Source organism: Myotis myotis, unplaced genomic scaffold, assembly GCF_014108235.1.
Source record: "Myotis myotis isolate mMyoMyo1 unplaced genomic scaffold, mMyoMyo1.p scaffold_m19_p_11, whole genome shotgun sequence".
NCBI classification, from domain to species: Eukaryota; Metazoa; Chordata; class Mammalia; order Chiroptera; family Vespertilionidae; genus Myotis; species Myotis myotis.
In genome coordinates, this window is record NW_023416315.1 from 76599523 (window position 1) to 76617137 (window position 17615).

The 17615-nt window shown below is 41.6% G+C and overlaps 1 protein-coding gene across 3 annotated transcripts in view; it reads left to right on the plus strand.

Annotated features, from left to right (window-relative positions):
• The window catches only part of BMT2 (base methyltransferase of 25S rRNA 2 homolog), a 123803-nt gene that overhangs the window by 103502 nt on the left and 2686 nt on the right, over positions 1–17615 (plus strand). For all 3 annotated transcript variants that reach the window (XM_036328928.1, XM_036328929.1, XM_036328930.1), the window contains exon 4: positions 12327–12441. In XM_036328928.1, coding sequence (XP_036184821.1) covers positions 12327–12441 — 115 coding nt within the window. The remainder of the gene's footprint in view (positions 1–12326; positions 12442–17615) is intronic.

Here is a 17615-nt window from a genome sequence, read left to right on the forward strand (position 1 = left end):
CGATGCTCAACCACTGAGCAACATTGGCCAGGCCATATTAAATATTTTTGATAGGCATACTAAATAGATGATGTCATGTTCTTTGTATATCACTATGAGGGCAAAGGGCAGTTAATCTCATTATTTGCGATGTTAAATTTGATTTTTTTTTTTTTTTTTTTTTTTTTTTACGAAATTGGTATCCACCAGATTCCTCCATTGTAAAAGGTACTTTTAATCTGTAATCTGTGGGGTTATATATGAAGACTGAGTGAGTTTCCTGTTCCTTGACATTTTTTTTTGTTTGTTTGTTTGTTTTTGCTGTGGATTCAGTATCCATTAATGGTCATGCCAGAATATGTGTTTTTGTTGTTTTGTTTTGTTTCAGTTTTACTATTCTGGTTTGAAAATGGTGATTTTTTTTTTTTCTGTCTTGCTGAAGCAATTTTCTGTAAAGAACTTTCCCCTTTTCCTCCTCTCTATTTTTAAATATCTATGGACTCAGATTTTTAAATTCATTGTATTATAATTCATTCCTATCATTATTCATTACTAGAGGCCCACTGCACGAATTTGTGCACCAGTGGGGTCCCTCGGCCTAGCCTGGGGGATCGGGCTGAAACCAGCTCTCCGACATCCCCTGAGGGGTCCCAGATTGCGAGAGGGCGCAGGCCAAGCCGAGGGACCCTGCTGATGCATAATCGGGGCCAGGGAAGGACACGGGAGGTTGGCCAGCTGGGGAGGGACTGCGGAAGGGCTCCAGGGTGTGTCTGGCCCATCTTGCTCAGTCCTGATCAGCTGGACCCAAGCAGCAAGCTAACCTACTGGTCAGAGTGTCTGCACCCTGGTAGTCAGTGCATATCATAGCATCTGATCAACTGGTCAATTGTCTGTCCCCTGGTGGACATTGTACTTCAGTGATGGCGAACCTTTTGAGCTTGGCGTGTCAGCATTTTGGAAAACCCTAACTTAACTCTGGTGCCGTATCACATATAGAAATTTTTTGATATTTGCAACCATAGTAAAACAAAGACTTATATTTTTGATATTTATTTTATATATTTAAATGCCATTTAACAAAGAAAAATGAACCAAAAAAATGAGTTCGCATGTCACCTCTGACACACGTGTCATAGTTTCGCCATCACTGTTGTATGTCATAGCAAGCAGTTGAGCAGCCTTAGCGTATCATTAGCACATTAGGCTTTTATTATATAGGATGATATGGAAAACATCCCAGATTAGTTCAATGGAAACTTCTGATCTTTTGATATATTCCCACTAGTATTTGAGCATTACCTTACTTCCTTGTACGAGATTATCCAGGCAAACCTTATGCTTTCTCTGTTTCAACCCTAGGATGTGCCATTCCTCTGAGAATATAGGTACTTTTTCATGTGGGACCAAATTCTGCTTATTGTTACTGGGGTATGAATCCTCTAATTCCAGTCCGTCACTAAAGGCTTCTGCCTCTCCTTTCCCCCGTTTTGAATTTGTATATCCCAGCAACTTTAGTTTATGCCCCCATTTGCTCAGCAATCAGTTCATGCAAAATAATTTCTAAACCTGCACCAGAAAAACAGCATACTTTGTAAAATCCAGAATTTCTTTGCAGATTTCATTTCGTGCTTAAAATATCACCCATTGAGATTATTATAGTAGGCATACTGTGTTTAGAACTTACCAATTTTGTTTCCTCCTGTGTTACTCAATATATGGCTAGGTTCATTATATTTTTTCCTATTATTTTGTGTTTTTTCTCATTCCTGTAACTTAATTTAATTTTTTTTAATATGTAAAAATAACTTTCAAAAGCCAAAACTATAAAGAAAGATGTACTTCAACATCCCATCTCTTGCTTAAAATATCCACTTCATTTCTAAATCCTCTGAGGTTTTATTAATTTATATATGTTTATCCTTGTTGAGTTTGTTTTTGCAAAAATAAAAAAAAATCATTTCAAATCAACTTATAGAGAGCTTTCTTTTCTCCTTTTTAAAAGATACATTGGAAGATGTTTATTACACCTTAATAATTGAGATAGCGAGCATTATACACATTTTATCAAATGATGTTACAAAAAAGCACTGACTGGGAGGCTCATCCCAACATCAAAAGATGGCGGGTTCCACTCCCAGTCAGGGCACATACACAGGTTGTGGGTTTGATCCCATTGGGGCTTATATGGCAGGCAACCAGTCTCTCTCTCTCTCTCTCTCTCTTTCTCTCTCTCAAAAATCAATGAAAGCATATCCTTGGGTGAGGCTTTTAAAAACATGTTACAAAAAAGTTTTATATTAACACTTGTGGATGTTGCTAGAGCATCATTTAGAGGGAAATTTATAGGTTAAATGCATATATTATCAAGAAGAAAAGCTGTCAGAGAGAACCAAGATGGCGGCATAGGTAAACACCGGAAATTGCTGCTCGCACAACCACTTCAAAAATACAACTGAAAGACAAAAGGGACATCATTCAGAAACATAGGAAGGCTGGCCAAGTGGAAATTCTATAACTAGAAGGAAAGAGAAAAAGCATACTGAGACTCAGAGGAGGTGCAGAAGTAAAGTGCAGAGATACAGAGGCGCACACGGAAAGGGCTGGCAACTGAGGACGCGGCTGTCTTTTTCAATCGGGAGGGAGACACAAGCTCCTGACTGCTCTGAAAGCCAGTTCCGGGCGAGTCTCTGGGGACCCAGACTCATACGGGGAGACTGGACTGTCTGGCATCGGGCAGAACTTGAGGGCGGCTTTCTCTCAGAGGTGTTTGCAGTGACTACCGCGGAACAGTGAGACCCGGGGCCTCTTAGTGCAGGGCTGAGGATCAGCCATAGCTGTTTGCTCTGCCCTTTTGATTCCCTGAGACCCCGCCCCACCCAAGCTGTGTGCAGAGGCTTTTGCATATGAATGCCCTGGCCCTTTGCAATCTAAAATTACTTTTTTAAAAAATATATATATTTTTCTGATTTTTCACAGAGAGGAAGAGAGAGGGATAGAGAGTTAGAAACATCGATGAGAGAGAAACATCGATCAGCTGCCTCTTGCACACCCCCCACTGAGGATGTGCCCGCAACCAAGGTACATGCCCTTGACTGGAATCGAACCTGGGACCCTTCAGTCCACCGGCCGACGCTCCATCCACTGAGCCAAACCGGTCAGGGCAAAAATTACTTAACTAACTGCAACTGGGTCAGAGAGACCCAGAACATCCAAAAGAAGGCCCAAGGCCCCAGAGAAGCTTGCATTGCTTCACAGCTGGGCCTCCTGTGGGCACCTCCAAACTCCAAACAAAGAAAAGGAATCTGCAGATCTCTCCATAGCTCCTGTTGGGTAGCCTTAGGCAGAGGCTAAATGAGCACTTCCTTCGAGATCCAAGAGCCAGTGTACCCAGTGGTGAGAGTGGACCATCCAGATTACAACTCCTCAGATCCATAAGGGACACACTTAGGGGGCAGACTCAGTGAGCACCAAAGCCCCACTGAAGCAAGTCTTGCCCCAGAAGGGTGTCTCCAGCTCAGAAGTTCTCCCACCATAACCACAGCCTGATTCTCACAGCCAATTGGCCTGGAGGTCAATTCCTCCCAGTGATACCTAGAACAATCAAGGCTTAACTATAACAAGACACAAAGGGGTGCACCAAGAGTGTCCACCTCAGGTAACTGGGGAGGCTGAACCACTGGGCCCTATAGGACACCTAGCACAGAAAGCCACTCTACCAACACAGGGAAGCAGCCAAAATGCAGAGACAAAGAAACAGGTCACAAATGACAGAAATGGAGGAAAGCTATCATTCAGAATTGATGGTCAGATAAAGAGCTTCACAGATAAGAAAAAGCTAAAGGAGTTCATCACCACCAAACCAGTATGATATGAAATGCTGAAAGGTATCCTCTAAGAAGAGGAAGAAGAAGAAAAGGTAAAGATACAAAGTATGAACAACAAATACATATCTATCAACAAGTGAATCTAAAAATCAAATGAATAAATAATTTGATGAACAGAATAAACTGATGAATATAATAGAATCAGGGGCATAGAAAGGGAGTGGACTGACAATTCTCGGCGGGGAAGCGGTGTGGGGGGTGCAAGAAGAGACTGGACAAAAATCATACACCTATGGATGAGGACAGTGGGGAGGGGGGTAAGGGCAGAGGGTGGGGTGGGAACCCGGAGGGGAGCTATGGGGGGGAAAAAGAGGAACAACTGTAATAAGCTGAACAATAAAGATTTAATTTAAAAAAAAAGAAGAAGAAAAGCTGAAAGCTAATGAACTAAGAATCTAACTCAAAAAGATAAGTCAGCAAATAAGCACACACCACCCCACCCCACCCACAAAAGTGAAAAGGAAATAATAAAGATAAGAGTAGGAGGAAAGAAAAAAATCAACAAAGATAAGTTAGAATTGTTTAAAGCATTAAAATTTAAAATCTCACAAAGAAAAAGGTACAAGTAATTTCAGAATTTAAAAAGGGGAATGGAACTATATATATTGAAGACACTTAAAAAATAACAAAAGTATAACAATTTTTTGTGCTCATAAATTTCACAGAACAACATAGTATAATATTAAAGAAGTTAAGTCAGTGGTTTAAAATCTCAGAAATAAAAGAACAGGTCCAAATGGCTTCATCAGCAAGTTCTAGTAAACATTCCAGCAAAAATGAGTTATATTCTTACACAAACTGTAACTGGAACCAAGGTTTGGCTGCCTGCACCATGAAAAAAAATTCTTGAGACAGATGATGGCAAAAAAGGGAACGTTTTATTTGAGTACCAGCATCTTAAGTAGATGAGGGACTCTTGTCCAGAGCCATCTCGGCATCTTAGGGCAGGCAGGGATTTTTGTAGGGAGGGAGGGGGAAGCAGAACAAAGAGATCAGGAGAAGGGGCTGAGAACATGCAGGCAGTGTCCTTGCTGGTCCCGATATGGATCTGTAATGTCAGCATACTGGAACTGGTCAGTGCTAGCCAATTCCTGCAGTTGGCCCATCTGTGTCAACTGAAGTCATTGTCAAGGCTGTTTCTTATACAAGCAGGAACTGTAACTGCTGATGCCTGCAATATGCTTATAAGGAAACTGTCAGTATGAGTTCCTTTTATCTGTTTATTAGCACATTTTATTCTAATTCCATTTCATGGTTAGTCAGAGTTATTCCCTGTTAAAAAATCTTTGAAAATAGAATTAAAGGCAAGTTCCCACAGTCATTTTAGGAGTTTAGCATGTCCTTGATATAAAACTATTCATAGTCAATACATGAAGGGAAAATTACAGTCTGGTCACTCAAAGAGATGCAAACATCATAAAATACATATACACTCAATCATTCACAAATCCATATCTTCAAATTCACCTACTCACTAAAATGTATTTGTAACTCCAATATTGGTACTAACGGCATTTTTAGAGTTATTTGTGGACATGTTCAGAGTGTGTTGTCTGACATACACCTTCCCAGTTGAAGTCAGACAAGGTAGGCTGTCTTCTTACTTCAGCTCTCCTATTATGTACCAGTTAACGTCAGGATTATGTTCTGATAAATGCATTCTTAGGTTATTTCCTCATTGTGCAAACATCATTGAGTACACTTAGACAAATCTTGATGGTATAGCCTACTACACACCAAGGCTACAAGCCCGTACCGGATGTTTCTGTACAAAACAGCATGAGATGTATAAGGCGGACATATAAGGCTGCTGTCAGCTGCTACCAATGCAATACAGCATACCATTCTATTTTTTTTATAAGTAGGAAGAATACATTCTAACATAATGATAAAAAGTGTAGTATAGTAAATACATAAACCAGCACCAGTTGTTTATTATCATTACCAAGGATTATGTGCTGTACATAGTTGTATGTGTTATAGTTTCATAAGACTAGCAGCACAGTAGGCTTGTTTATACGAGTATCACCACAAACACATGAGTAATGCATTGCTACTTTATGATGTCACTAGGCAATAGGAATTTTTCAGCTCCATTATAATCTTATGGGATAGATTTGTGTCATATATGAAGTCCAAACTTTGAAATGTCATCATGTAGAGCATGATTGTATATGGAGACCATTTTCAGTCTATTTAGTGTCACAGTTTTTGCATTTTGGTTTATGATTTCACTTTTAAAATGGCCTCCAAACTTAGTGTTGAAGTTCTATCTAATGTATTAAGCACAAGGGGCTGTTAAACGCCTTACAGAGAAAATACCAGTGTAAGATAAGCTTTCTTTGGACGAGAGCTATAGTGGTATTGGCTGTGAATTCAGTGTTAAAGCATCATAATATATATACTAAATAAAATATCTTTGTAAACAAAAACACATGTAAATCCAAGTTAAGTGTTGGATCTGTTGACAAATGTTGTGACCAGAAGCCTAAGACTATATATCTTTAGGTGCCATGGTTCAGCATTTGTGGTGACTATATATCATAACTACCATTACTATTTATGCATACATAAAACAAATACTCTTATGAAAAGTATAATATATCAAAACCAAATTAGATCCTTCCCAGTAATGGAAGGTTGATTTAACACTACACAATTAATGAGTGTACTCTACCATATAAGTAGATAAAAGAAAAGTTATTATCTGAATAGCTGAGTAGAATGCATTTGACAAAATCCAACAGATTTGTGTTATATTAAAACACACACACACACACACACCAGCAAAGTATAAAAGGAGTTTTTCAAACTTTAACAAGGGTAGTATACAATGGTCATATTTAATGGTAAAACACTGGAATGATCTCTCTCAGAGAGTAGGAACAAAATAGCAGTGACTGCTTGTATTCTGTTGAACATTGTATTAGAAGGCCTGGGCAAAGCAGTGACGCAAAAAATAGATGGAAGTTTGGATGTGTGGATAGACAGGAAAGGAAGGATATAAATGTCATTTTTCACAGACTGTATAATTATATATCTAGATTAGAATACCCAAAATAATACACAGTTAATCAGTTGAGGTAACAGGAACTTAGTAAAGTTACTGGATATAAAATCATTATATAAAAATCAATTCCATTTCTGTAACCAACAATGAAAAATGAAATTTTAATAATAAAGTTTATCCATAAGGGGGAAGCAATAATAGCATAAAAAGACATAATGCCAGCAAAAGATATGTAACCATTCAAGAGAAAATGATAAAGTTATTAGAAGACAATTTAAAAGAAAACCTAAACAGATGGACAATTATGCCATTTCTGTGAACTGGAAAATTCAATATTGTAAAGATATTAATTTTCCCCAAATGGTCTTTAGACTCAATGCTACTGTAATCAAAATCCCAATGGGATGTGTTAAGTAAAGGTACTACTATACAGCAATGAATGTAAATTAACAGCAATTAATGAATAGAAACACATATGACTTTCACAAAATTAATATTAAATTAAAAAAGAAAGTCACAAAAGAAAACGTATAGTGTGTAAAACTAAACTATATTATTTAAGCAGTCAGTCATAGGTAGTAAGACCATCAAAAGGATACCATTATCATTTAAGTCAGGTAGTGAATAGAATTACAGATAGGGGTAGTGGATGTCATCAGGGAGGGTCTTGCTTCCAGAGTGTAGGCAGTGATATATTTCTTGGCATTGGTGCTAATTACTTTGTTTACTTTGTAATTGGTCTTTATATTATTTATTTTTATTGATTTCAGAGAGGAAGGGAGAGCGAGATAGAACCATCAGTGATGAGAGAGAATCATTGATTGGCTGCCTCCTGCATGTGCCCTTAACCAGAATCAAACCCAAGACCCTTCAGTCTGCACACTTGAGGGTTGTGGGTTCACTCCCTGCCCGAGGTCAGGGCACATACAGGAGGCAAACAACCAATCAATCAGTGTGTCTCTTTCACATCAATATTTCTCTCCCCACCTCCCTCCCACCCCCTCCACCCCCCGCCTACACACAAACCCGCCTTCCTCTCTCTCTGAAAAGCAATGGAAAAATATCTTCCAGTGAGGATTAACAACAAGAAAATGTAACCCTACACATAGTGCATGCATTTTTTTTGGAGGAAATCAACTTTATATTATTTTGATTTAGTGCCTTTTCCAGGAGCTTAGCCTACTATTTGGAAATGAAACACCTCCCTAATGGGCCCTAAGGTAATAATCTACACTCATAAAAGAGAAACATGGTAATTGGCGTACGACCGCTACCCTTCCCATTGGCTAATCAGGGCAATATGCAAATTAACTGTCAGCCAAGATGGTGGCCGGCAACCAGGCAGCATGAAACTAACATGAGGCTTGCTTGCTTCAGTGACGGAGGACTCCAGCGTTCCCCGCCTGCCTTACCGGCCTCTGAGCCTGCGGTTTCAAACATTATAACAAATACAGATGCTAAACAAAACTCCAGAAACCAGCTTTCATCCGGCTGGGATCTCAGCTGGAGTTGATACAGAGTTTCGAGAACCGAAACAAACGAGATACCTGCTTTCAGGAGCGGAGGCCTAAGACCTGGAGCCTCAGAGCTAAAGCTGGCCCAGAATAAAAAAGAAAAAAAGGAGCAGTTGGGAGCTTCAGTCCCAGCCTGAAAACAGCCCTCATCCCCTCACCCAGACTGGCCAGGCACCCCAGTGGGGACCCCACCCTGAAGGGTGTGTGACCAGCTGCAAACAGCCATCATCCCCTCTCATCCAGGCTGGCCAGGCACCCCAGTGGGGACCCCCCACCCTGATCCAGGACACCCTTCAGGGCAAACCAGCCGGCCCTCACCCGTGCACCAGGCCTATATTCTATATAGTAAAAGGGTAATATGCCTCCCAGCACTGGGATCAGCGGAGCCACGAGGCCTCCCGGCACCGGGATCAGCGTGAGAGGGGTCAGCGCCCAAACCCCCTGATCGCCCTGCGGTTCTGTGTGTGACGGGGTGGGGCCACAACCTCCCTATCCACCCTGCTCTGTTCGTGACAGGGGAAGGCACCCCAACCCCCTGATCGGCCCTGCTCTGTGGGTGATAGAGGGCGGTGTGCCCCAACCCCCCCCCCCTCACGGGCCCTGCTCTGTGTGTGATGGGGTAGAGCCATAACCTCCCCATCAGCCCTGCCCTGAGTGTGACAGTGGCGGTGCCCCAACCCCCGGATCGGCCCTTCTCTGTGGGTGATAGAGGGCGGTGTGCCAACTCCCCTATCGGCCCTACTCTGTGCGTGACAGGGGGGAGCTCCCCAACCCCCTGATCGACCCTGCTCTGTGCGTGACAGGGTACGGAGCCCAACCCCCCTGATGGGCCCTGCTCTGTGAGTGACAGGGGGCAGCACCCCAACCCCCTGATTGGCCCTGCTCTGTGCGTGACAGGGGGTGGCGCCGCAACCTCCCCATGGACCCTGCCTTGAGTGTGACAGGGGGCGGTGCCCCAACCCCCCAATCGGCCCTACCCTGAGCGTGACGAGGGTGGCATTGCAACCTCCCGATCCGCCCTGCTCTGTGCATGACAGGGGGCGGCGCCCCAACTCCCCAACCGGCCCTGCTCTGAGCCCGACCAGGGGCTGCACCTAGGGATTGGGCCTGCCCTCTTCCACCCTGGAGTAGGCCTAAGCCAGCAGGTCGTTATCTCCCGAGGGGTCCCAGACTGCGAGAGGGCACAGGCCGGGCTTAGGGACCTCCCCTCCCCGCCGAGTGCACAAATTTTTGTGCACCGGGCCTCTAGTCCTATTTAATAAAAGAGAAACATGGTAATTGGCGTACGACCGCTACCCTTCCCATTGGCTAATCAGGGCGATATGCAAACTAACTGCCAGCCAAGATGGCGGCCGGCAACCAGGCAGCTTAAACTGAACATGAGGCTTGTTGCTTCAGTGACGGAGGAAACCAACGTTCCCTGCCTGCCTTGCCGGCCTCTGAGCTTGCAGTTTAAAAAACATTGTAACAAATATAGAAGCTAAACAAAACCCCAGAAACCAGCTTTCAGAGAGCTGGGATCTCAGAGCTGGAGTTGATACAGAGTTAAGATATAGAACTGAAACAAACCAGATACCTGTTTTCAGCAGCTGAGGCCTCAGAGCTGGAGCCAAGCCTCAGAGCTAAAGCTGGCCCAGAATAAGAAAGAAAAAAAGGAGCAGTTGGGAGCTTCAGTCCCAGCCTGAAAACAGCCCTCAGCCCCTCACCCAGACTGGCCAGGCACCCCAGTGGGGACCCCCCACCCTGAAGGGTGTGTGACCAGGTGCAAGCAGCCATCATCCCCTCATCCAGGCTGGCCAGGCACCCCAGTGGGGACCCCCACCCTGATCCAGGACACCCTTCAGGGCAAACCAGCTGGCCCCCACCCATGCACCAGGCCTCTATTCTATATAGTAAAAGGGTAATATGCCTCCCAGCACCGGGATCAGCGGAGCCGAGAGGCCTCCAGGCACCGGGATCAGCGTGAGAGGGGTCAGCGCCCAAACCCCCTGATCGCCCTGCGGCTCTGTGCGTGACGGGGTGGCGCCACAACCTCCCCATCGACCCTGCCTTGAGTGTGACAGGGGGCGGTGCCCCAACCCCCCAATCGGCCCTACCCTGAGGGTGGCATAGCAACCTCCCAATCTGCCCTGCTCTTTGCATGACAGGGGGCGGCGCCCCAAATCCCCAATCGGCCCTCTCTGAGCCCGACCAGGGGCTGCACCTAGGGATTGGGCCTGCCCTCTGCCACCCGGGAGCAGGCCTAAGCCAGCAGGTTGTTATCTCCCGAGGGGTCCCAGACTGCAAGAGGGCACAGGCCAGGCTGAGGTACCCCCCACTCACCCTCAAGTGCACTAATTTTTGTGCACCTGGCCTCTAGTCCTATATTATAAAAGCCTAATATGCTAAGTGTCTGGTCATCCATTCAACCAATCAAAGCATAATATGCTAATGATATGCTAAGGCTGCTCAACTGCTTGCTATGACATGTACTGACCACCAGGAGTCAGACAGTTGACCAGTCGACAAGTCTCTATGACATGTACTGACCACCAGGGGGCAGACGCTCCGACTTGTAGGTCAGCTTTCTGCTGGGATCCGGCCGATTGGGACTGAGCGAGACGGGCTGGACCGCCCTGGAACCCTCCCATGGTCCCTCCCCAGCTGGCCAATCTCCCACATCCCTCCCCAGCCCCGATCGTGCATCAGTGGGGTCCCTCAGCCTGGTCTGCGCCCTCTCGCAATCTGGGACCCCTCGGGATGTCGGAGAGCTGGTTTCGGCCCAATCCTATAGGCTAAGCCTAGGGACCCCACTGGTGCACGAATTTGTTCACCGGGCCTCTACTAATGTATAAAGGAGAGACGCTGGACAGGTTCTCTCTGCTCTCTAAAATTTAAGGAGTCAGGATTGTGGTTTTACCCAATTATTTGTTTGCATTTCATTTTTTTCCCCAATATCCACTTATAATCTTTTTAAAGAAAATTATTTTAAATCAGTAAAATGGCATATGTATGAAGTTGATTTTTCTTATTGCTATATTGTCTGAATGTTAGGATTATAGGCTTTAGACCAACGAAATCCACTGTTTTCCTTCATCCTTGCTGCTATCCATATTTGATGCATTTGGCTAACTTTAAAATATGGTCATTTCTGGTTTTATTGCTTCATTTTTTCCTACTGTGTTTGGACATGAAGAGAGCTCTTAAATAAAAATAAAACAAAAGAATTTTATAACAATACTGTTCCGTTTATGCTTTTCTCTTTGATCCTTTTAACTCATTGAAACAAATTAAAGTTAAGTACAAAGACATTGTTATATTTACTACTGAGAAATGATTTGTGAATGGATTCTCTCATCTACAGTGATAGTTTTCGAAGTGTGGTCTGGGAATCTAAGTTAACCTTCTGGCGTGTCTGTGGAGGAAAAATTATTTTCACAGTAATACTAAAAAGTTAAAGGCCTTTTTTACTCTCAATCTTATGAGTGTAGAGTGTAGGCTTTTCTAGAGACTACGTGGCATGTGATGTTGGAACAGCTCGAATACAAAAGCAAACATGAGAATTCACCAATCTTCTATTAAGCCAAGCATTAAAGAGACTTGAATAAATGTAAACTAATGACTCACTTTTTACTGTCTTTCTGACCTAGATTTTTCATTACAAATACCAAATTTACAATATCATATACAATAGGTTTATTGTTATATCAATAAATGTTTTTTAAACTATTTGACTTTAATTTCAAATATATTTTTTTCTCAAATATGATATTGATAGGAATAACCCACATAAACAAAAATTCTTTAAGGTCCTCCATAATTTTTAAATGTGTTAAAGGAATCTCAAGGCCAAAAAGAGAGCTAAAAATCTATATGAGCTTTTTAATTTTCAGATGTCTGAATTTTTCTTATAATTTATTTTTATTTTGCTTGTTATAAGACAAAATAATATGTTTTTAGGTTGCTACAAACCTCAGGGAAGATCAGATTACTTGATGTTGGCAGCTGCTTTAACCCATTTATGAAGTTTGAAGAATTTCTAACTGTTGGCATAGACATTGTACCTGCCGTAGAGGTATGTATAGTTATGTTTTGTTTTGAGACTTGAATATTTTACATGCATATTTACAAAGGAAAATAATTGTCTTTACATTTTTGAAATACCAAATATATTTCGTGTGTACATGTTGATATTGTTTCCATTCAAAAATAAATATATATTTAATTAAAATTTTTTAGCATTTAGTTAACAAATATTAACTTGACTTCTACCATATTTGTATTTATTTTCTCAATTTTTATTCCCTGTTTATCATTTATTTTTGCAATCAAGAATATTTAGTAAATTGCACAGATTTTTAGATAGCTATAGTATTTGGGCTTTTGATTGATTTATTTTTTAATGCATCTCTTTCTGAAATGTATTGTGATGTGAAGCCATTATGGAATAATGGAAATAGCAAAGGCTTTGGAGTTAGCCATAACTTTATTTAATCCCACTATATGTACTTAGTAAATGAAACTGCTTACCTTTACACAGAATGTATCCTCTACTTTTAAAAGGAGAATTTTTTTAGTGACATAAATTTATAATGTTTTCCATTTTACTTTTGATACACCAGGCACAAAAAGAAAATTTCAAATTAACTTTTTATTTTTATAAAGAAAATGCGTGTAAGAATACAAATTCTTTGGCATAAGGATTTTTTTTTTTTTTTCCTTCTCACTACTATGTTCCCAGCACTTAGAAACATGCCTGGTACATTATGTACTCATTAAGTACTTTTTTTTTTTTTAATTGTTGACAGTATTACAGATGTCTCCCATTTTGTTTTTTGAATAAAAGAATCTAATCTTTTGTTCAACCTGGGTTTGAATCTCTGAGCTTCATTTTCTCATCTGTATAATGGAGTTAATAATGGATTATACTTTACAAGTTTGTTATAATGTTTACTTGAGGAAAAATATTTAAAGCACCTAGAAAAATACCTGTTACATAGTGAGTGCTAAAGAAATGTTTTCTATCATTATTGGAATGTTTTTAATTGAAGATTCAACTTTTTCATGGGTCTTTAATTTTGATGAGCATGACTATCTAGAGTAGATGTATACGAGTAACATTGAGGAACAAGGAAATTCTAAAACCATTAGTGTTATCTCTACTTCCTAACGATGGACAAATGTTTGCTTTATATTTAAACAGCCCTACTTAGCTTTTCATTGCAGGTGCTATAAGGAGCCATAGTTTTAAAGGGCAGGTGACTCTCGCCTTCCTTCCTCAAGACACATACTTGTGTTAGAGATATCCTTCAGGGACTGCTGAGACATGACAACCATTTGATCTGAACCTCAGGCTTAAATATTATTCTTAAAATATTTTATTTGTTTAGAGATGTGGCTATAAATTTTCAACTGTAAAATCATTAGGGAAGGCAAACAACTGCTATATATAAGTTTAGTAGTAGAATCAGACTTCCACAGTTTCAGAACCCTATAATTAAAACAAAAGGAAGAGACACTTCCAGCCAAGATGAAGTAACAGGGACCAGAGTGATCCTTTTCCCCCCTGCCTTAGGCAACAAAAATGTGAACAAAATAATTTATAAGACACTAGAGGCCTGGTGCATGGATTTGTGCACATTGAAAGGAAATTAATTAGAATATTTTAGAGGCCAAGGAGGGACTGTGGGAGGTTGGCTCCAGGGCATGTCCAGCCCATCTTGCACAGTCCCAATCAGCTGGACCCAGGCAGCAAACTAACCTACCGTCAGAGCGTCTTTCCCCTGGTGGTCAGTGCGCATCATAGCGACTGGTCGAACAAATGGTCGGGCACTTAGCATATTAGGCTTTTATTATATAGGATTAGACGTTAGATAATAAAGGACAATGATCCCCAAGGGACTGAAACAAATTATATGGGCCCTAAAATTGCACCAGTATATAGCCTTCAGATCATTTTCAGGACATGCACAAAGAGATGATCACAACCCAGCTGATCCCCCGAGTTGTGGAGATGGAGCTGAAAGTTCTAGCAGCCCAAAACAGCTAGGGTTCCCAGGGCAGAGTACCAAAGAAATGAGAGCTGCACAGAGGGAAGACTCTAAGGTCTGCAGAGTCCTCCTTCAGTACACAGCTGAGTACTGATCAATATGTGTGTAGAAAACTGCATGAGAATGGAAGAAGCACCACCTGAAAGGACTAGAGGTGATAGTGCTTGGCACTCACACAGGCTGGAAATAGCCACTCTGGAAAAAGACATGTTAAAGGACTACAAGATAAAAATCTGTCACCTAGAGTCAGCCTGTGAACCACTGTCGCAGTTCAATTCCCAGACTGGACACATTCCTGGGTTGTGGGCTCCATCCCCAGTGTGGGCATGCAGGAGGCAGCCAATCAATGATTCTCATCATTGATGTTTCAATCTCTCCTTCTCCCTTCCTCTCTGAAACTGATAAAAAAGTATATTAATACAAAAAAAAAGAAGGGAAATTTGAGATTGATGTCAGCATCATGGCAGCGTGAGAAAACCTTAGTCTCCTCTCTTAAAGACACAGCAGGCTGGACAACTGTAATTCATCAAAGGATTCCCTGACCAACACGAAATGTCTGAGTGACCACACATTGAGCCATCTGAAGGTGGGCTGTAAGAGTGAGCAGTACAGGCATGGGGGCAGGGAGGACCGAGAAGGGAGCTGCAGAAGCAGTCCAGCAATTGCAGCAGCCCCAACAGGTGGTATAGCTGTGCAGTAGGGTTGCAGCCTCCTTTTTGTGGACCGGAGGCTGGTGCACATTGATGCTGAACCCAGGGATAGAGACAGTGAAAAAAATAGTGCAAAGGGTAGCACTGCCACCATCACCAAGGAAAAAGAAAAAGCCACAGATGCACAAGTCTGCCTCCCCTCCCCCCCCCACCCTCTTGTAGCCGGCCATTTCCAGTGGAGGCAGCAGCAGTAGAAGAAAGTTGTGAAGGAGCAGAGGCATCATTTTAAATGGAGTGGCCTATTCTCATTTGAGCTAAACCCAGTAGAAAGAATAAAGCTGCAGATGTTCATTTCCAAATGAACCAGCCCACCTCTCCTACCTAACCCACCCTACCCATTGCGGTGGAACCTGTAAAGGCAGAAGGGACACCTCAAAGAGTGCAGGGCAACTGACTGCTTCTGGTTGCAGGAAAACAGGGCTGGAACTCAGACCTGGATTCCCATCACTGGCCACACTACCACAAAGGTGTTGCCCAGAGACTCAGGCAACCACTTATAGAAGGGATGCCCGTCTCCTCGAAGAATACAGGGCATTTTCCACACTGAAGCAACATCACCCCACAGAGTCCAACAAGTTCCAGTACTGCAGGTAAGAGAAAACAAAATTTGCACTGTAGCACCGTGTACTGGAAAACAAAAGAAAGAACTATACTTATCAACCTTCAGGATACCCATCTCAGCTACAAAGACAAGCATAGAGTCAGAATGAGGGGTGAAAGATGATAACTCAAGAAATGGTATCCAGAGAAAAGTGTGTCACTGTACTTATATCTGACAAAATAGATTTCAAGATGAAAAGAGTAAAAAGAGACAAATATGTACTTTTATACTGATAAATGGGACAATACCTCAAGAAGACATAACACTTCTCAATATATATGCACCCAATCTGGGAGCACTGAAATATATAAAGCAACTACTAACAGAACTAAAGGGAGAAACAGGCCAAAACTCATAGTAGGGGACTTAAATACTGGAAATGTCCAGCTCAGGTGATCAGGGACGCTGTGCCACTGGGACCTATAGGATACGTATTAAATAAGGCCATTCTACCAAGCGCAGGAGTTTATGTAGAAATAAACAGAGGGAGGCTGCCAAAATGAGGAAACAGAGGCATGTCCCAGATGAAAAAACAGGACAGAACTCCAGTAAAACAACTAAAGAAAATGGAGACAATCTACCAGATGCAAAGTTCAAAACACGGGTTATAAGGATGTTCAGTGATCTCTGTGAGGACTTCTACAAAGCGATAGGAAGTATAAAAGAGAAATGAAGACCATCTTAACTGAAATGCAGAATATATTATAGGGAATTAACAGTGGAGTAGATGAAGTAGAGGATCAAATCATATATTTGGAAGATAAAAAAGCAGAAAACACCCAATCAGAACAGCAAAAAGTAAGAAAAATCCAAACAAATGAAGATAGTATAACAATCATCTGGGACAACTTCAAGCATATCAACATTTGCATCATGGCAGTGCCAGGAGGTGAAGAGAGAGAGCAAGGAATTGGAAACGTATGTGAAAAAATAATGGCAGCAAACTTCTCTAACCTGGTGAAGGAAATAGACATACAAGTCCAGGAAGCACAGAGAATCCCAAACAAGATGAACTCACAAAAGGCCCACACCAAGACACATCATAATTAAAATGGCAGAGGTTAAGGACAGAGAATCTTAAAAGCTGCAAGATCAAACATATAACTAATAAAATGGCAATAAATACATATCTATCAACAATTACTTTAAGTGAAATGGATTAAATGCTCCAATCAAAAAGCATGTGGAGGCTGAATAGATAAGAAAACAAGACCCTTATATACGCTGTCTACAAGGCACTCACTTCAGATCAAAAGACACACACAGATTGAAAATAAAGGGATGAAAAAGATATTTCATGCAAATGGAAATAATTGAAAAGCTGGGACAGCAATACTTATACCATACAAAATAGACTTTAAAGCAATGGCTGTTAATAAGAGACAAAGAAGGACTCAGCAATTCTAGTTCTGGGTATTTATCCAAAGAAACACAAAACACTAAATCAAAAAGATATAGACATCCACATGTTTATTGCAGCAGCATTTATAATAGCCAAGATGTGGAAGCAACCTAAGTGTCCATCAGTGGGTAAATGGATAAAGAAGAAGTTGTGCATATATACATTGTGAAGCAAAGTAGATGTACAGATGTGACTACATGAAACAGTTTATTCATATATTATTATTTATTCTTGTATTTTTATACGAACAACTGTGAAGCTACTTTTGCCCCAACCTGTATACAATGGACTATGACTTCACCATAAAAACATATAAAATCTTGCCCTCTGCAACAACATGGATGGACCTAGAGGTTAATGTGCTGAGTGCCATAAGTACAGCATAGGGAATGTAGTCAGTATATTCTAATAAGTATGGAGTTAGATGGATATTAGATTTATTGGGGTGATCATTTAATAAATTATGTAATGTCTAATCACTGCGTT